The sequence below is a fragment of the Thermobia domestica genome, chromosome 12, assembly GCF_964235325.1.
Source record: "Thermobia domestica chromosome 12, izTheDome1.hap1.1, whole genome shotgun sequence".
NCBI classification, from domain to species: Eukaryota; Metazoa; Arthropoda; class Insecta; order Zygentoma; family Lepismatidae; genus Thermobia; species Thermobia domestica.
The window spans coordinates 206,733,345-206,755,351 of NC_137465.1; the positions used below are offsets into that span (position 1 = coordinate 206,733,345).

The 22,007-nt window shown below is 33.3% G+C and overlaps 1 protein-coding gene across 2 annotated transcripts in view; it reads right to left on the reverse strand.

Annotated features, from left to right (window-relative positions):
• Positions 1–581: 581 nt before the first annotated feature.
• The window catches only part of 5PtaseI (inositol polyphosphate-5-phosphatase A), a 98,494-nt gene continuing 77,068 nt past the window's right edge, over positions 582–22,007 (reverse strand). The window contains exon 15 of one of the 2 annotated variants that reach the window (XM_081734646.1): positions 582–21,042. In XM_081734646.1, the coding sequence (XP_081590772.1) occupies positions 20,891–21,042 (152 nt within the window). In that variant the 3' untranslated portion in view covers positions 582–20,890. The remainder of the gene's footprint in view (positions 21,043–22,007) is intronic. The other variant, XM_081734645.1, reaches the window with a different exon arrangement.

Sequence of the window (22,007 nt, forward strand, 5' to 3'; positions counted from 1 at the left end):
TTGAGTTAGTAGGGAAAGGTGTGTCCACATCTGTTTGGTTTTTAATAAGTAAGAGACCGGATGTTAGGCAAAATGCCTTTTTTTTTTTTTTTAGTATTAAAGATATGATTAAAAAAAAATGTTTTAAAGTTTATATGGGGGTTGAAGTTTCAATTTAATCCAATTTCATTTTGCCTATTTCGCCCATTTCCTGCCAAAATAATTGCTTTATTGCCTAATGTTGCCTCCCTTCAAAATAAGACTATTTGGGAAAACATATATAATTTAGTATTTCAAGAAAGAATTATGCCTCAGCCGAGAAATGTAAGTGCTGTTTGTACTGATAAGATGTCGTAATATTTTGAACTGCTTTATGTGTATTGATAAAGTGCTGTACAACTTTGGATTGGTGTGTGTACTGATAAAGTACTGTAAAATTTGGACTGTTATGTGTAGTGATATGTGCTGTACAGAATGTATTTACCAAATATATATGGAAGCTTCGTTTTTATATATAGAGTGTAAAAGAAGATATTAACAAATAGATATGTTTCTATATTCTTTGAACATTATATATGACTTGAATTTATTTTTTAATTATATTGATTATTATTTCGAGTTATATTTTAGTGCCTATTTTTTAAATTTTAAGTGCCTATTTTCCAGGGTTTTTAATGCCTAAACATCCGATTTCTATTAATAAGATATTGAAAATTGTAGTTTAACGCATATAGCATTTCTGAGAGTTCTAGGTTTTACCTATTGTGCCACACCAAGGTTATGAAGGACATAGTCTTCGAACTATGACGGGGCTTGATTCCAGTGCAGTTGGCGGTTGTACGATAAACCTTCACAGAGCACAGGCCGTTCCCCACCACACTAAACCACTTCTGACCAAGGACTAATTCCTTAGAGCTCTCCATTATCTCTCCGCTCTTTTCTGATTTTTTTTTTTTTTGATAAAAATTTCAGTTAATTTTGGAGTACGCTATTTAATAATTATAAAATACTATCGATAAAGTAACTGATCCATAACTTTGCTATATTGAATAACTTACACTAAAAATACAAATCGCTGAGCAAAGGAACATTTATCTATAAAATAATAAAAGTGTGACAGTTTCGCCAACTAACTGAACATATTGGCTTCATCAGACATTGTCACCAGGGCCGTGCCGTGGGGGTATGAGCGGGGCGACGGCCCCGGGCGCCGAAGTAAGAGGGGCGAAAAATTCGGGAGGAAAAAGGAAAAAAGATACGAAAAATTGTTTGGAATATATGTATGGGGGCGCCGTCGTATACTCTCGCCCCGGGCGCTGATTTTCTACGGCACGGCCCTGATTGTCAATGAAACTGTCACACATTATTATTTTATAAAGAAACGTCGCTTTGCTCAGCGATTTGTATTTTTAGTGTAAGTTCGATAAACTAGTACTGCTTTCAATGTTTTCCAGATATAGTGTAGATATTTGAGTGTGGACAATTTTGACGTTATAAACTTCATCTATCCATTTCCAAACTTGGACCTCTTAATGGATCCTTTATTTTAATTGAATTTTGTAAATGCTACACAGCTTTCTTGCTAAAGTTACGATATTCCTCACAGTCTTTGTATATTCGTGAAAATAGGGGGAAAATGTGAAAATTGCGCAGAGCCAGTAAACTTAACTATAAATACTAATATAAAGTGTGCATGTATGTATATTTGGCTTTATGAAATGAAATGAAATTTTTGAGTTTTACGTCCCACGGTTATGCCGTATTAACTGCCTTCACCGCTCGGCCACACAGCCAGTACAGCAAACGTTTTCACGTGTATACATTTTGATTTCTTTTCTCACAATCCAAATTCACTCTGAACAAATTACTTTCCATTTTGTATACAGCTCGCTGAACTCTCCCAACGTTATACATTATGTTCTAGATTTCCATTTCCCAGTTGTTTTATTCCCATGTGAGTGGAAATTGTAGTTTCCCATTTAATTAAAAAAAAACTTATTTGCAAAACCAGCAACAGCTGTCTTTTATTTTTATTACACAGCTACACACAAAAATAGAAGTTCTGTGCATCCAACCCCAGATTATGGATTCGGTGAATTTTGTTACACAGAATTTCGAAAACCCAGGACGATTGACTGTCCTGGGTCCGCTCAACAGAACTTTTGATTTTTTTTTTAAATTTTATTTTATTAATTACTTTATTTATTTATTTATTTTGTATAGCTGAGTTACGTGTATCCTTCCTATCCAAAATAGCTCAAATGCTTCGCCCATAACAAACAAACAAACAAACAAAAATTGACATGATTGATCTTCCTGCGTTTCCAAAATTTGGATTCGGTGTAACACAATACATCGAATCCATACTCTGGCTCCGGGGCACAGAACTTTTATTTTATTTATTTATTTACTTATTTATTTATTTATTTATTTGTGTGTGGGGGAGGGGGCTGTATTATTATTGATGATGTCTCTCGTGTTATTTATAGCACTGGGTTTACACCACGCTTGCATTAATGCGCTCAATATAAGGAATAAATGTCCATTGGTCTGCGTGTATTTTGTGTCGGAAAGCCTAATAGGGATTTTGTTTCACTACAAACCACGTTACAATATATACAGCTGTGAAGATACCGTAAATATTACGAATCATGCTCTCGTACAAATAAAGCACGAATTAGGTCTCAAACACAAACTTTACAGAATACAGAAACATAAACAAAAGCTCGCATAAAATTCGTTAACGTTACACTAATAATAAAAGAATAATAAAAACAGACATGATACAACCAAAAGACAATAATTTTTACTTTTTTTTAAACGTACATTACATTTTAGAACGTAAAGTTCTTATACTGAAGCACCATTTTATCTTATACAACCATCACAACACGATATTGAGACGATTATAAACACATTCACAGTTATAATCAACATCGAATAAATTTCCTATTGGTATAGTACTAATTTTCACCAGTCTCCACATCGTTAAGTATGAGTTGGATATAAACGAAATTTCTTACGTATATTTTTTGTAAATAATTTGAAAATATTGAAGGTCATAATATAAAATTTTGAACATTAAAAATTAGCATATAACCACAAAGTTTCCAACAATTTCTTACTAACAGTATACTCAATAATAATATAACTGTCTTTTTAGTTTTTTTGAATTTCGCAGAAAGCAAAGTGATGCAAATGTTAAAAGTTGAGTTGATATTCTTTTCAAAACAATTCATGAAGAGAATTCAAAATTGAAATACAATTGATGAGCTTGGAAACCGAAATACTATTAACAAAAATGGTTTCAGTTCATTACAAAATATGTAAATAACAAACAAATGCGTAACTTACCCCAACTTGTGTGTTGTTTACTGGGCTCTATGTCTTTTATATAATAAAGTATCCATAATTTTTAAATTCACAGTTAAGTACTACACAAACAGATATAGTTATTTACAGATTAAATCTTATAGATCATTTTTATTACGCGAATCAAAGAATTTGGCAGACGAGGGCATTATGATGGTTTTATCTGAACATATTTATAAAAACCTAATGGTTACCATTGTTAAGCTTTGTCACAAAAAGGTATGATTATAATTCCAAATAGCTTTTTCGTAAACTTTGTCGAAAAAGACAGGTAATAGATTCTACTAATACTCCTCATACGGATTACTGAAAATACATATTATAGCAAGCTTAACGTTTTGCCTATTGAGAATTGGTAATGTATACCTAACAATTGTAATATGCATTACTTTTACGTACGAATGACGATAGTGTAAACACAGTACTCTTAATAGACACCAGTCAGGCTTATCAGGTGACATCTACGACGAACCAAATTGTAGTACATATGCGATTAATATTGTCTCACACGTATTGGAGTTTGACATTAAATATTCGAAAAACCTGATCTTTTCTTATCAAACTATATTATTTATTTCAATAATGCTACACATAATGTCTTACTTATAAAATAGAATTACCATTTATGAAGATGGATAACACGTATCACTGGGCTTTAATCATAATACAGGTGTACGAAAACACGATTTGTACATAAACATGAAACGTATACAAATTAGCGTATACAATAAGAAAAAATATCTAAATATTCAAGCACATTACGTTGAGGAAAGTACTCACACCGGCTTTCTTATGCATTTTGCATTATATACAGTACTTAAATTTTGCTTTTAAATACAAAACGAAGATTTAAAAATGTTCTAATAATTAAAGACAATTAGTATATACACAATTTTAATTCCATTTAGTTTAAACACATCTTTTAAAACAACTTATACAAATTCAATACCTATTCAATTGATTATTGAAACTATTTGCTTCACTGTACACTGTTTGTTACAGGTAATAAAAATCTACACAAAATTACTTTAGCACCATTTCGATAATAAACTGGTATATTTAATTTGAACTAAACATTCTTATACTAGTTGACATACAGTATTGCACTTGGCTTAGTTATACTTTCTCTTCGAGATATTTCTGTTAATGCCTTTACTAGAAGTCAGTTAAAGAACTTAACAAGCATATTAACAATTACGCCTCTTAATTGCAATGGAAAAAAAAAAAAAAAAAAACAGTTCAATAATATGAAAACTATTTAGAAATATTACACGTATACAATACAGAAATATTAGAATCATAAAACTCAATTATTAGGACACACTATTCATAATTTAATATAACTGAATAGTTTTTTATGTTACAGCTACCGGATAAATTCATTTCGTCCTTTTCCTATATTAACTACAACGGTCCTCCGACGAATTGGTACTCCCGGTGAGATGTCTCAAGGGTCTGTTGAAAGACGAGTTCATTCCCGAAACAAGAAATATTTGATTACGGCATTACGTTTCCAATGCCAAACTACCGAGTAACAAATTCAAGCAGTCCTAATGAATTGCTCCTGCACCACGTAAAAGTATTTCCTACTAATGATCATTGCCTCATAATGCCTAATATTTTCGTAGGTACACAACATGATTTTAAGAGACAACGCATCACCGTAAATGTATTGCAGAGACAAAACACACTAGATCTATAGATGGTTTTAGAACAAGAGAACCCCAGTTCTTGGAATTGCACGGAACACCCACACGGCCCTGTCCCTTGTGAACAGGCCATAAATCTAAGAAACAATAGGCTATCTTTGGTTAGAAAGAGAAACAGAAGTTTCCAAACGTTCCCTTTTCTCCAGATTTTTAATTTATCACAAAAAGTAATAACATTATGTCTTTAATTCTCATTTGTTTTCCTGTCTTTTTTGTCTTGTTTCTTCTTCTACGTAATGACATCAGAAATCTGGCAACATCCAGCAACCACCGTCCTAACAAAGGTTGGGTTGTTGTTATGTTTTGAAACGGACAATACATTGCTAGGTATTCGCACAAGAGTGTTCGATAAACCTATATAAATCTTCATTTGGATAGCAGAAATAACGTTCATCTATTTGTATTTCGTTTTTCCGAAACAGTTTAAATGGTGAATTCGATAAGAAACCAAAAACAAATGAAAATTTCGAAGAAAATCTATTGGATATCTGAAGCGTTTTTAATTTACTAGCCAGCCTGATCGTTTTCAGGTTTTCATCTTGCTAAGGGAAGAAATTGCAATTATACTGCATAGATATTAATCACAACAAATATATAGAAAAATTAATGCCCCCAGTTGTAAAGAATGCTACTCTTTTATTAAGGTACATTCCAAAATTACTCCTTGGAAATATTCCACATTCTATTTGCTGTTGCAAATATAATGCGTTTTAGTATAATGCCCTTAATTGACATGGCAACAAATAATAATTTATTAATTATATTCAGAGAAGTGTTTCATGATGTACTTTTGGCTTTTATCTATATTTGTAGAGTCTCCTAGATCAAAACTATATACACAACTTAGATGTTAAAAAAAAAAAAAGTAACCTCTGAGAAATTTTGTAGCAAAACTTCACTGGGAAAGTCTCTAAATTAATAAATAATAATAAGATTAAAAACAAAACTTTATTTCACTATATATTTAATTTACTGTATAGAAATGACTTTTCTCGATCTAAAATTTAGACTCGGTTAAAAATGACAATAAGTAAACATTCTTAAAAAAAAAAAAAAAAAATGGATAAACTGCATTTTGCGGAACAAGTCTCAAAATCAGATTTTCTACTGGGGGGCTAACAGCGCGCACTGACCTCACGAAGAATACTAACTATAGAGGAGTCAGAAAGAGAAGGTCTCTGACAGCATGCATTGACGTTGCTACTACTCATGTGTCAAGGCTTTTTTCAGTGCATCTATAGTGGCAATTTAATTGTGTAAGACAGAGTGACCGTGGTTGATAATACTAGCACCAAAGTAGGGGCTGCATTTTCCCTCCGCAACTAGTAAGAAACTTCAGAGACCATCTCTTGTTCGTGCTGCTATAACATATGCATAAAGTATATGCATACGGCTCCCAGTAGGACCAAGTGTGCTTAAGATATAGGCACACGGCGCTTAAAGGTTAACATAAGAGTCTGACATTAGATCTGATTCACTTAGAAGCACACGAGGATCGTCTCTTGCCACTTCGGGAAATCCTGATTTTGTAATTATACATCGAATACGACATCCATCATAATTTAATATATGCTGTGCTACAAATGATTAGCTTAACGATAGTCTTCTTGTTTTAACTTAATAGTGTCAAATTTCAAGTTGCATTAGTTAGTTTCCCTTTTTCGGTTAAAAATAATAACTCATGTACATAATCGTCATTTCGCATTTTTTTTCTTTATTTTCTACTTTGCTCTCTTCCATTTTTACTTCAAATTTCCTTTATGACGGGTGCCACGTCAACTTGAAGAGACAATACATATTTCTTCACTATTATTATTATTATTCTGCTCTCTCGTCATTTTAACCATATCGAGGTCTGAAAATATTACCGGATATATTCTTCTCTTCTCTTTCTGATCAGGCCTTCTTTTCCAGCAACATGAGTTTTCGACTTAATTCATCCCGCTAGCAGCTCTTAACTCAAGTATTAATAAGGTAAGCAACTGGTCGCGTACTTCAAATAAATAATAACAGTAATAATAATAAGCTTTCTGGAATCTAAGTATTTCGATATTGGGCGAAGTTGATCTCATTCACAATGATACTTAAACCTATATCGACTTTCCCTATCTATAAATTTTAAGATGTACCAGAACACAAAGTATTCTCATAAATTCTTGAAAAAAGTATCTCCAAATTGCATGTCCTTCATAAATTTTGAAATTTACTGTTTTATCCCGGTTGGCTTGTTCTATATCAAACGGCTGTACCCTATCGACTATAATCTGTTTCAATTTCTCTGTGTTTCTGATGTTTTAACGGACAGCTTATACTGAAAACAGGGTTGCCAACATTACTAGCATAAAGAGCAACAGAAACCAATGTCAATTTAGCATATATTCTTCAAGTTTAAGCTTCTGCTCTCTCATTATTTTAACACTTTCAGCTGTATCCAAACTCTCAGGAACTGACAGAAATTCAAATTAAGATTAAACCGCTCATTCCATCGGGAATGAGCCCTAAAGATAGCTAACGAAGCAATCAGTGAATTCTATTAATTATTGTGCTATCTTAATATTTTATAATATTATCTTGGTTGGCGTGATTGCTGATGGATACCGGGAGTCGATTTGACAATTATCGTTGGTAATTCCTAGCATGGTTTTGATTTTATTTGAAGAATGCTTGGCTCAAGCACGAAGTTAGCCAAACTAATGTTTGTTTTGGATTCAACACGCACCATAAAAAAATAAATAAAATATTTTTAAAAAAACTGAATGCAGTAGATTGTATTGGCTATGTTTTTGAAAGTCTTAAGGCAAATCATTTTAGGCCCCGACCTTAGGCCAAGCAAATGTAATAATAGCATATATTGGACAATATTACGCGCTATCATTAAATGCAATTCTTTGATATACACAATTCCATCTGAATCTTTACTTAGTCCCTTTGCTTAAAATTACTCTGCATTTATGAAAGAAATCAGTACTACAGCTTCATGTTTTGTGCTGTTATGATTTATGATAGTTGCTTCGTAATCAATAGAATGAATAATGAATTCATCGTTTGCCATTGCAATAATTCTCCCTATAAAATGATGAACAGGTGCGAAATAGTCAAAGAAACTATGAGAAAACTCGAGTACCATTTACCACTACATAGTGTAATTCGTAGAAATTCCTGCAGTAGTGTTTTATTGCAATTTTTCTAGCTCCAAAAAACGGATGTAATAATAAAAAAAAAAAAACCTTGTATTGTTACGTTCTGTCATGGCCACTAAACTAGATGCTACAAAATTCCCACAACATGAGACGCTGAAATGAAAATTTCATACTGATTAAATGGAAGATTTAAAAGTAGAAGTTAAAATCGTCAAAGAAATTGTGTATGTTGAACATAATGTTGAAATGATGTCACAATTTCTCTCCATAATTACCAGGCCCCTCGAGTTATTGTAAAGGAAACACGAGAAAACATTTTTTCCAAAATAGATGTTTTAATACTTCCATAGTGATATGAAGTAATACGTAATAGTACCTTTCCTATAACCCTCATTATACCACAATCTATCTATGTGGTCTAAAAAACTTCTGTTAACAATTATACGTACTATTTTGTTAGTATGTTACTTAGGCGTATGCTTTCCAAAATACATCAGTAGTTATTCATGTTTTCGTAAATGAAATAATAATAATAAAGGATGATGAGTTAGGACAGTGTTGGAAATTAAGTCACTGATTTACATTAGAAAATATACAGGGTGTTGCAAAACAACAATAACAACGTTTGGGAGGTGATTCCTGACACCAAGATAAGACAAAATGTATAGACCAACCTGAGTGCATAAATGCTTCCCTTCGGAGTTATAGGCTGTCGACAACATGAAAAAATGAACTTTAAAGGTCCATAGCTCCAATACTATGGGGCCTACCGTAGTCGGGTGAAGACTTCACTTACTAACTAGTATGTTCCCTATCCAAATATCCATGTTTCAGAATCCTGCGGTACTTCCAAAACAATTTTTTATAGAGGTAGTGGGTGAGTACAAATTATATGCTCGTAGCCAAACTCCCTCTATAAAAAATATTGTGTGAGTATCGCAGGATTCTGAAACATGTATTTTTAGATAGAGCACATATTAATTCTTATGTGAAGTCTTGACCGGACTCCGGTAAGTCCCATAGTATTGGAGCTATGGATCTTTAAAGTTCATTTTTTCATGTTTTTGGCAGCCTATAACTCCGAAATAAAGAATTTCTGCACCCAGGTTAGTCTATACTTTTTGTCTTAGCTTGGTGTCAGGAATCACCTCCCAAACGCTGTCGGTATTTTGAAACACCCTGTATATCGTCGTTGACACTGGAATATGTCGCATGTCCAAAAACAGTTATATCCAGATTTTCATCATTTTCTAATGGAAATAGCCGGCAACTGCTTCCTGAAGACATCGTACTAATAGCAGGATAGTTATTCCCAGGCTAGAACACAGCCAATACCAAGGAATTCGGATTCGGTTGCGGCAACATCTTTTCTCCTCCTGAAAATTTGACATACAACATATTTCTGTATCAACGAAGATATATATATATTTGTTGTTTCTTTCTGTCAAGACAACTATGAAATCAGTCTTCATTTACATATAAACATATAAACTAATAGGCTAATTTCTATTGTGGCATCTTTACATTTCAACTTTAAGAACGTGACATACTAAAAATTATACAAAATTTATCATTTTTCTTTTGCTTGTTTTTCATAAGTGAAAAGAGATAATGAAATGCAACTTACTACAATCATAGATGTTATTCTACAACAGAAAGTATGAACCTGAAGAATCTTCAATATTGCCGGAATAACATTTCCCCCAAAATCTGTTAGGGCAACGACTAGAGGAACGAAGCCAACTGCATTTGATTACGTATCATATTGTTTTGGAGTCTTGTGAACTACTTTTTAAATAACATTAATATTTAATTTTAATATCTGTATGTTAAAAACTGTTTTGCCTATTACAAACTAAATACAACTATTATTTAAAATTTTGGGGAATATTTTTAATGCCTTAACTTAGATTTTTGGGGAGATGTTATTCCGGCAACACTGTAATTTCTATGGATGGCAACACTGAAAATTCTTCAGGATAATATTTTTCAGTTGTAGAATAACATTATTTGTGATTATGGTAAGTTGCATTTCATTATCTCCTTTCACTTATAAAAAAACAAGCAAAAGAAAAAATGGTCATGTTTGTATTATTTTCAGTATGTCAGGCTCTTAATTACAAATACCACACATATTTGAGAATCTGAATTAACGGATAGGTTTCTAAGAGTGTAAGTCGTCTTCTAACGACCAAAAATGAATAGTGTGTGCTAGGTTTTCTTGCAAAAGTACCCTCTCACTTTCCATGTTAATGTTTATACGGTAAAATGCTATTCCGGCTGTATTTGGAACTTTGATAAACAAACCAATTCCACATCGAGATTTCGACATTTTTTACGGTCCTTACATACTAGGAAAGCTACTTTTGAACCTCTGTCCATTCGATGTACAATGACTTGGTGGAAAAATCGTTCAATCTACAAAATCCGATTATAGAATATGAAAATCTCAATTAAAAAAAAAAACTCTATAAAGATCGTATTTTCTATTATTTCTGATTCAGACAATTCGCAATGAACAAGAAAATCAGTATGATAGACCTGTGCCCAATTGCTTCATGAAAAAACCAACATTGGGTATACTTACTGTACCACTGTTTTGGGATGAAAAACTTCATAGTGTATTTACTGACTGACGCTATGGAGTATCTGTTCTTGCCATATCTATGCTGTTAATCAATGCACATAACAAATACCAAAAGAAGAAAAAGTCAAGATTTTAGTTGTTAAAACATTTAATAAATATTAATATATGTACTTTTTTTAATGCTTTATTTTATTCCACGTAAAGCTTTCATTTTGTTAATTCTTAAAAATACTGTATACCTGGTAGTATTCTTTACTTTGTTTCTGTCTTTTTCTATTGACACTGAATTACTAAAGCACTTACAAAGAGAAATAACATTTATGTGATTTACTATTTGCATAAGATGTTTCTTTTAATTTGTTCAAGTGTCTTTTATATAAGAGTACAGATTATTGTTATCATAATTTTGCTAATTAAAATACTAGTTGCGTATTAGTTAACAGAATGCAAAGAGCAGCACATAACAACACAAGAAAACCTTTCAAGCACTTTTACTGAAAACTTTATAACTTTGCTTGTGTTTTTAGTTGAATATACTTTCAGCAAAATCAAAGAGTCCGTTTCGCACTAACCCATCTTAATGCACTGTTTTCACTATAGGCAAAAATAGAAAGTTGAGAAGTAGTTACAATAAACTGAATATTAATTATGATAACGACTTCCAAATATTTTATTTACACTTAGGATGCGTTTACTTATGATAATCCTTTCTGCTACAGAAATATTTTCCAAAATAAAACCCGACAGTGATTCATAGTATAATACGTACCACTTTTTTTTTTCCATAAAAATAGATGATACATGTTCAGACATTTATTCACTTAATAATATGTACACTACCACTCGAAAGTTTTCCAACACTTCGGATTTTTGTAAGCATTTACTGTGATTCTATTATTTTGGCACAAGAACTTTACCGCCCTGCATCAGGGGTACTCCTGCCTAAAGCATCAAATTTGACGACAGTTGAATCGAGGTCTGAGAGATACAACGGAAGATGATATGTCAATTATAATTCTTAAAATTGAAAACAAAAAAGACAATTTGATATATATATATATTCCATAGTATAAACAGAAGTGTGCAAGGTGAGGCAAGATATTAGTTTTGTTTGGAAAGTGTCAATGCAGAGACAAAAATTTGAAAGAGAAAGTAGTTTTCCAAATTTTACAGTTCTTCATAGCTTGTTGATATGCCAACGTTTAAATCGCCAAAAATACCATACTTTGAAAATTGTTTACGATGATTTCGGATGCTCCATTGTTGCTCGTTGAAACAGTAACGAGGAGCATTACATATACATTTCCACTGAGCGGCAATTGAGCACAGAAGGATGTATATTGACCGTCGTAAACTTTTTCAAAGAATGGCTTTTTTTAAACTTTTTTAAAGCCAGCATATCTATAAGGTACAGAGAACTGCAAAAATTTAGAAAACTGATTTTTCTTTAAAATTTCTGTTACTGTATTTACACCGTTCAACAAAATTAATAAGTTGCCTCTTCTAACACAGTTTTGTTTATTCTATGTAATATCTATGTGAAATATCCTTTTTGGCCTCAGTTTTAAGAATTTTTTGACATATCATTTGCAGTATCTCTCAGACCTCGATTCAACTGTCGTCAAATTCTATGCTCTAGGCAAGAGTACATCTGATGCAGGGCGATAAAGTTCTCGTGCCAAAATAATAGGATCAGAATAGATGCTTACAAAAATCCGAGCTGTTCAAAAACTTTTGAGTGGTAGTGTATGTCTTTGTAGATTAAAGGAGAGGAAGTTAAAATAACTTTTAACTAGTGGATTTGCTTGTTTAAACTCAAGTTTACAGTTTAAAATGGACTCAAATCATATTTGCCTCCACTGCGTTACACGCACAGCAAAAATGTGCATTTTAAGCTACTTGATAACTGATGAGCTACTTGATAACAGCTCCGAAATTTCCATGGGTATTTATTGTGTTAGTCTAACACTACATGATATGAAATGAGATTTCATTTTGAGATTCTTGCACGTTGAGGTAAGCGCTCAATTGTTGAGAAAAAAAAAATATGTTTCGGCCTTCAGTGTCAGTTATAGCATCAGTTTTAAAAGCTAACTGAAATTTGTCCACCTCCAGAATAAAAAGAACGCTCTCACAGATCTCATTTTACGTAAACGCATCTTAAAGGGTAATATTCTCAACAACCTTTGATTTTGACTGAGTTTTAGGAAGAAAAACTAAATTGTAAACGTACGTAACAAGATAATAAAACATCTACAAATTGTTTAAATGGAACAGGAATGACTTCAATAGTACAATAATTACATTTATATGTATATCTACGTATTACACAATATATATATGAGGAGATTCACTGAGGTAAGGAACGGAATACAGCCAATAAAGCGGCTTCAGACAGACGCTTAATTCTGACACCATCTTAAAAACTTCTACAACTATCACAATGGCGTTATATTCAACGCCACTTTTTTTCAAAAATCAAGATATCGACATAAATTTATATAATACATACAATATATATATAATACAGTATATATAGATATATATTTACACAAAATATATGTACATAATTGTATATCTGTCTTTCAACTAACAGACTTTGGATAGGCTATTACTGATATGAGTGTTTTTTAACTTTTTTCTTAATTTTAAAACAAAATTCATATACACATATACACAAAATAAACAAGCGCACACACATTTTAAACTCACATACACATAATATAATTAAAACACTGGATTACTTGCTGTCCACAAGTTGTAATGCACAAGGGTAGTTTATTGTTATGTGGAATCGCTGCCCCGCCCAACCATTCCTATACACCCCACACACATACACACCCACACATGCAAGTTATGTACAAAGTGTTGGAAGTGTTTCGATTGTTGGTTACGTTATTTTGCTACCTAACATCTTTTTTTTTATTATTATTATTAATTTTTCCCCCATAAATAATTCGGAAATTGTAGACAAATAATTGTGTATTTTAATACAACTTCCGGATAACTTTTTTTTTCCCAACGATTAGGAATACATAAATTTAGCAACTCAATACCGTGCATGTTTCTCTCTTATGTATCCAAACATTCAATTTCAACCCCTTTCTCCGTATAATGTACACATACAGACACACACATGAATACATACGATTGTACAATAAACAACAGAAATTTTGTTTATGTATTCTTTTAAAAAGAAAAGAAAAAAAAACTTTTCAATGATGGGAGGACTACTTTAAATACAACCTATATTCATATTTAATATTTTGTATTTGTCTTTTTGAAGTGCATTTTTTTTTCTTTCTCTTATAAAAAGTCCCGGAAGATCTAGCCATGGATTCCAGGTAGAAAACTATATTAACAAAAATAATTTGGAAAGTGGACGTCTGACGAAGAAATGTCAGTTGTTGACAGTTCAGGGAGAGAGTTGTACGGTTTACTGAGTGTAAGCATGTTGATTAACTTGTATGAGAAAGTATGTTTATTTTCTCTTTGAAATGAGAAGGGGATTTTAATAGTATGATTGTATTGATTTCTTCTTTACAGGTATTTACTTTGTGGATATTAAATTCTGCGCTACTCAAGTCCAATCCTATTTATAATACAAAAATATCTCTGTCTGAGTAATGTTGATATGCAACCCTCAATACATTACAGAGTTACGGGTTACATATATATCTAGGCAAAATATTTTGATATTAACCTTCATTGTAAACGAGGACGTCTCAGTCTGTCGGGTACGCTAACAATTGTCGCTATTTACTCCGCCTGCTGTCGCAGATGCCAAGAGATCGCTAGCGTGCAGGCGAGCCGACGGCTTAGAAGGAACAACTAGTTTAAATAATATTCTGTTTATATAAAATACAAACTTATTTTTACAAAGCAAGTGCATCTAGAGGACTGAAAAATTACACAGTAAAATTAAATAACTAAAATCCTGTTCATTTCGAAGAAAAAGCAAGAATACTTTCTCACATAAGTTAATTGGCTGTGAAAGAAAGATGGCGCACGTTCTCTATCCCTTTAACGTGTTGCAGAGCATGAAGTGTCCAAAACTATTTGCAATAATAATAATAATTTTAAGAATGCCAAAGAGACTGTATCATGTAGTCACAGACATGGAAATGGTTGGATCAAAGAGGACGGTGTAATCTCGAATCTCAAAAAGTACGTCAAAAACAGGAGCTACAAGAAATAAAGGGGTCCAGTACAGACGACGCATACATAATGGTGTTTAAGTACTTTCCCAAGTCGGGCAAGCCCATCCCATTTTGTTCTGCAGTTGAGATATCTGAACCAACAATTAGAGGAGAAACAAATTTGGTGGTGACATGTTTGTTAAACAACAAGGTCAATAGATTTCTGAGTGTATTTGCGGAACATTCAAACGAAAAGTATACTCTGAAAAAACTTCCAATGTACGCAACTTAAAGAAAAGACTCGTATAGTTATTTTTGGTTTTCCAAATGAAGATAACGCGATTTTGGGATTCTAGAAACTCCTGCAAAAGTGTTTGGGCATCAGTAGAGCACAACTGAAAAGAAATCTTCCAATTTAACGTCCCACGTCTATGCCCTTCAGGCTAAGAGAGAGAATGATTTACGTAAGTGAATGATAATGGGAGAACTGGTGGAATGGCAATGTGGGAATACCCAAGAAAAAAAGACGGACACGTTGTTATAATAACAAACTTACTTGGTCGGGGATCGAACTAGGGATTCCATACACCAGAGGTAAGCCATCTGCCATTGAGCCACCGTGTTCCCCTAAAAGCACAACTGAGAAGAATGACTCGAAATTTGTACGTCGAAAATAATAATAAATATTTTACAAGTTATTTCAGGTTGATGCAATTCTTATTTAGAATCCATGATGCTATCAAATACCTCGAGACTTCACAAGCACCTAGTATATGTTTCGTTTTCTACAATTGTATTTCTTTCTACACTTGCTTCCCACTGCATTGACATTAGAGCGTTCGCAAGTTCAAATCCTGCTGCAAGTGCAATGCTCCGGATACAAACCAAATATCCTTGCGAGTTTTGAGCTACTTGATTGAGATATAAAACTCTTGAAGTCTAAAATGCTATCGATAGGTGACCACGACCAGCGTTTCGTCAGTTTCATTATGAGGTTAATACTAATAAATAAATAAATAAATAAAAATATTAGATCTTTAGCCTCACTGAGTTGTTTAATTTATACGTCTCTGGTGTTAAATCAAATCATAAAGAACTGAAATTTTAAAAATAAAGATCTGAAAATATAGTCCCTTTTTCGAAAACAAAAAAAAAAAAAAAAAAATCCTAATTCTTGATCGTTAAATAAGCAATAATAACCAAACTTCTTAACACAAGAATGCTCAAACACTCTGTGATTAAAGTTTAAAGTATACTTTATAAAGGCCAGCTTCAGAAAACTGAGTATCCGAAACTCGTATTGAAGCTAGTAGAAATTCGATCTTTCAGTTTTATATCCCACGGTTATGCCTGCTAGGCTAAAGGAGACAGTGATGATGAGAAATGAATGCAATGGAGGAATAAATAGTGTGTGAGGAAACGGAAGAACCCTGATAAAAGCCCACGCACGAGATGTTTGTCCACCACAAAGTTCATTGGTCACGAGCTGTGATTGAACCAGGGATCCTACGCACCAGAGGTGAACGCTATATCACTGAGCAACAGCGGCCCATTTGAAACTAGTACAGAAACTATTCAAAGAATCGCAGAACCAGAACCAATTACTTTCAAACAGATGGACACATTGCCAAATTATGATCTCTCCTTTGAAAATTTAGGTTATTCATTTCAGTAATATAAAAAATTTAACAATCAGCTTTCGGTACTATACTCATTGTACAACAAAGGGGAAAAAAATGGAAAATATGTTTACTGTGAAGTTTGACTACAATTAAAAGGTTATTATTAGAATGGGAACAAAACCTTTGTTGTTGCCTGTACAAAGACACGCACACAATCTTTAAATAGTTTATAGTATTTAAAAATATATATATATTACGCAAAAAAAGGTTTCTTGATATCAGATGATAATTTGATAAAGGTATCGGATCCACATACACCAAAGGCAAATTACCAATGACTTCTTTAAACGTAACACATATGGAGTTGTTCTCTGTTTTGGAACCGCAACTGTTTATTTTTAAATTTAGAACTCTGTGTTCGAGATGATTTGACCATTGAGACTCAATACACGACTGACTGTGGTCTTCTTTACATTAATATATATATATATTTATATTTAAAAAAAAAATCATTTAAAAATAATACTTAAATATCGCTCACAGAGAGAGAGAAAAGTCAGATCTAAAACACATAAGTCAAAACGAAAATTAAGAAATAAAACTATTTGTAGAAACAAATTTTCAATTTTATTTTTATGAAATCTATTTATCTTGATGTTGCTTTTGAATTTTGACTGCTATATAAATGACATCTAATGTATGAGAGGTTGAGTTGAGTTGATTTTGAGTTTAACGTCCCTTTCAGCAGCGAGGCTATATGAGACGTGGACCTACTGATTAATGTGAAATCCAAACCATATGAACTCCCGCCGGAAATCGAACCCGGGTCTCCCACGCCAAATGCGCGTACGTTAACCGCTTAGCCACGGAGAAGCTTTGTATGAGAAATTGAATTGAATGAGAAAGCCCTTTCTGAACTTCCTGAACGAAATAAAGAATAGCTAAGTAAGAGAAACAAAATTGGATGTGGATTTCAAAGTAACATTAGACATTGTTCTTTTCTAAAAGTAATAATTAGAACTTTACATCGTTTATTTCCTCTTCACGATATCCGCTAAAAATGAAATTCAATATTAACCGAGAAAACGGCCACTCCCGTTTCTCTAGCCTAGAAATGCAACGCCTGTACAAAAAGTAGTTGAGAATGTGTAAGAATAAAACAAAATTGAAATGCTATTGGCTGGATTAGTTTTCTTCAAATCAATATCGGAAACAAAATATCTATAACCATTGGAAAAAGAAGAAACTGTAAACTCAAGGAATTCCAATGCTTGTTGATAAATTAATACATCGATGGTAGGTGATACTCTTCGTGTACTTTCTACGAAAATTTTGGAAGAAAAAGGATTGTAAAATTAATGACACAACCTACTTTAATAATTCGGTCTGAAGACACAATATTCACATAATAGTATTTAGAACCATTTATGACTAGTTCAAATAGATAACAGTTAGTTCAAAAAGGATCTATCCAGGTCACAGACAAATCATCTTTACACATGCTTGACATTTCCTATTTAAAGTTGGACCAAATTCTCCAATCTGGGGATAGGTTTTTGGACCAATTTATACAATCTGAGGATAGGTTTTTGGACCAACTTGTTTAATTTAGGAATTTGTTTCTGGACCAACTCGTTCAATTTGGGGATAGATATTTGGATTAAATTCTCCAATCTGGGGATATGTTTTTGGACCAACTTATACAATCTGAGGATAGGTTTTTGAACCAAATTGTCCAATCTGAGGACATGTTTTTGGATCAAGTTTTCTAATTTGAGGGTAAATGTTTTCACCATATTGTCTAATCTAGTGATAGGTTTTCCGACCAAGTTGTCCAATTTACGGACAAGCTTTCGAACCAAATTGTCCAATCTGGGACAGGATTTAGCCATGTCACGCCTTGTCAGGTATCATGGCAACACACGCACTTGAGCCTACTAACACCATCTTGAGAACATAACATTCGCACTAATTAAAGGTTAGGTCAATGTAGGATAATCATTGGGCATTTGCCTCATCGCTGGATCGGACGTATCAATATTGTCGGTTGGATAACTTTCTTTATTTGTTTAACAAATAAACAACTGTAGACTCAATGTTAGGGAATGGTATTTAGCCTAAAATCGCGACCTGTAGACTACATAAAAAGAGAGCTAACGTTGAGAGGTTGTTTGTAAAACGAACATAGGGTATTCCACATATTTTCATTAGCAAGCTGTACGTTAGTTCTGTAAGAGCAACGTTTATCCGAAATGCCGTCCTCAATCAGAAAGTAACAATGTTAGATATTGGCCAAACTGCTCTCGTTATTGCGAACAAAATCCACGAATGATATGTTAGTAGTAGCGAAAACTTCAATCGTTGAAAAGTATTTACAGACTGGGAAATATTATAATTTATTCAAGACTGCTACATATTTTGGCGACAAGTATTATGGTATTTGTAACTAGAGCCGTAGCTACGAAGGGCGAGCGGGGCCGTTGCCCCAGGTGCTTATAACAAGAGGGTGCCGAACGAGCAACAAGGAAGAAAAAGTGTTGGGAAAGAGTAAACGACGCGGCGTCCCGCAAAGGTATTAGCGGCCTATTAATTGCTGTCGATTTGCAAAGAAATAGATTTGGTAAAAATTTCTTGCTCACTCCGCTCGCAACCCAAACGTTTCAATGAGGGTTACAAGTTTTTACTTATTACAAAAAAGTTATTATATATGATTTGTTAATGACAATGTGATATAAGGTGGCGAGCAACGATTTATAGTGTACGCAGAAACGTTTCTAAAATCAGAAACGATCAAAGTCTGAAATACGTGTTCCGCCTTTTGATGGTGATGAGTTTGGTTAGTTAATCCCGCTTTTCTACGCAGTCGGATTTATCACGACGGTGAGAAATGAAGGTATGAAAATGAGAAGGGGTGAAGAGACACGCAAGCTAGTGTTTGCGCGGGAATATTAAAAATAAAGGTAACAAGGAGAATATCAACATTTTCGAACTTGGACCAGTTGTAGAATTGGAGCTTAAGATGATACGTTGCAAATCCTTGTAAATTTCCATAACTGTTCTCCAAGTAGATCTGTATACTAACCAAAGGAAGTTTGTCAAGTTTAACAAAAAGTTCAAAATAAAATACTTGAGAACAGAATACGTAATGATCGCTTCTGGCAGTTGCAATTATCTGTCCAAGCAGCTTGATATGAATTCACTGTAGCATAACAACAAAAGCTGCTCTCATATACGTAAAAAGAGAAGGAAAAGCTTGGTGAGATGAGTGTAGGGGCACCGAGTTCTACCCCGCCCCGGGCGCCGAAATCCCTACCTACGGCTCTGTTTGTAACATAGTCCTACACGCACTAAGACGAATAAGTTGTATTCGATTTATCACGGAAAGAATAAGTGTATTTATTTTAACGTTACAGTTTGAATTCAGTGGCCTGTACGAGATTTAAAGAATCATAACAAAAAACGATTTGGGAAAATATAACTCAAAACTAAGACAAAGTTTTTTTTTTTTCTTTCTTCTTTTCCTCAATCTTTCTTTAGATACACATGAAGTTCGCATCATTTGCAACTAAAAAATCCTTTCCTTTTGGAAATACTTGAAATTCACTCCAATAGTATCAAAAATAAATAATAAAAAATAAAATAAACCAAAATGTTTTACTGCCATTGATATGCAAGTTTTCTCTGACTTTCTATTGCAATAAGTTACACACGATAACCATGGCAAAGACACGGTTATGGCGTCGAGATTTAAAAACCCTACAACATATCAGGATTCACAAACAGATCTAGTGAAAAAATAAATGCCTCTGTGGCGACTCGTAAAGCTCCCAGAAGGCTGGTTCTGCGAAAAGAAAGAATTACCTTAACATTTATCTACCGATGATGTAAGTTCATGAAAAAAAAATCAATGTAGATTCTGTCATCTGAAAATGATGACTCTATTATCATCTATCAGAAATGCATATTTCTGAGAAGATCCAGTATTTTTTTCCAACAATGCTTACATGTCCGTTCATTTTTTTTTTTTTTCTAAATAAAAAGTAAATTTTCGCAGCCAATGACTTCTCGGGGAGAAAGATTCCATTATCAGCTGTCATAAGTACTGTGCTTTTGTTGTATGCATTTTTTTTATACGTATATATACATAATAAAGTTTTTAAAGATCTATACGTTACAAAAACATGCTACATTATTATGACTTTCACAATACGCAAACACACATCCACACTCATATACACAAATATATATATATATAGATATATGAAGAAAACACTAGACACCATTAGGGCACATAACCACACGCACATATGAATTCGTATGAATTGTTGGGATGGACACATTTTTATACTGTTGTCTCTTTGAAGATTCTTACTGGGGAATCAGCGTGCTTAATGTGAATGTAACGAGTGATGGTTGTAGCATCCAACGCCGCAGTCACATCCGATGTCAACTGAGAGACCGGGCAATCAGGAGTCTGCAGCTGGTTACATGAGCCTTCAGAGAAATACAAAAGAAACACTTTAAAAATGAATCGAGTTTACGACGAAAAACCGAAAGATATACATTTATGAGATGAAAACAAAAAAAGCAACTCCTAGATTCTGTGAATCCAATATTTCTTAGGTATGCATTTACAGTTGTTTTATTGCCGCAGAAGTTGTTAAATTCATGTTGAAAATAAATATATCCTGCAATAATTTTGAAAACAAATGGATACAATGTTTATATTTAAAAAAAAAATCACAAATGAGTATAAAAATTACTCCTGACACTTATTCGAAAAAAAACTAACTTCGTTACACTAATTTTTATTGGCACTGCCATGAAATGAAACAACAAAACTGAAATTTTAGGCCTTTCAAATATATATGAATGGGAATATATATACTAAGGGTGTTCAAAATATAAATTTCACTGTGCTATAAAAAAAAAAAAAATGTATAAAGCAAAGAAAGAAATACACGACAAACGTCACTCTTGATCTACAAGAGAAAACAATGATTCGTTATCAGACGTAAAGGCACATGCGCTAAAGTGTAGAAAGAAAATGCTTGTCTGGAAAACGCGGGCTCGCGTCGTAAGTTCAGAAACATGGACGTGCACGCATGCCTTTGGCAAGATGTGTAAGGAAGAAGTGCGTGTTTTCATTCGATATGAATGGGCGAATGGCTTATCTCCTAGTGCCATTCATACGAAACTTCTTGCCGTTTATGGTGATTCTGTAATGATAGTACAAATGGTTAGGCGTTGGCGCAAGTTGTTTGATGAAGGCACTGTGTGTGTTTTTGACGACGTTCAAGTCAAGGTGATCTTCGAATGCGACTACTGACGACATTGCCAGGATAGACGAACTTATTCAAGAAAACCGTTGAATTAAGGTATGCGAAGTTGCAATACCGCGAAGTGTATGCAAAGCATTCCCTATGTATATTGTGACGGAACATGTCCTCATTACACTC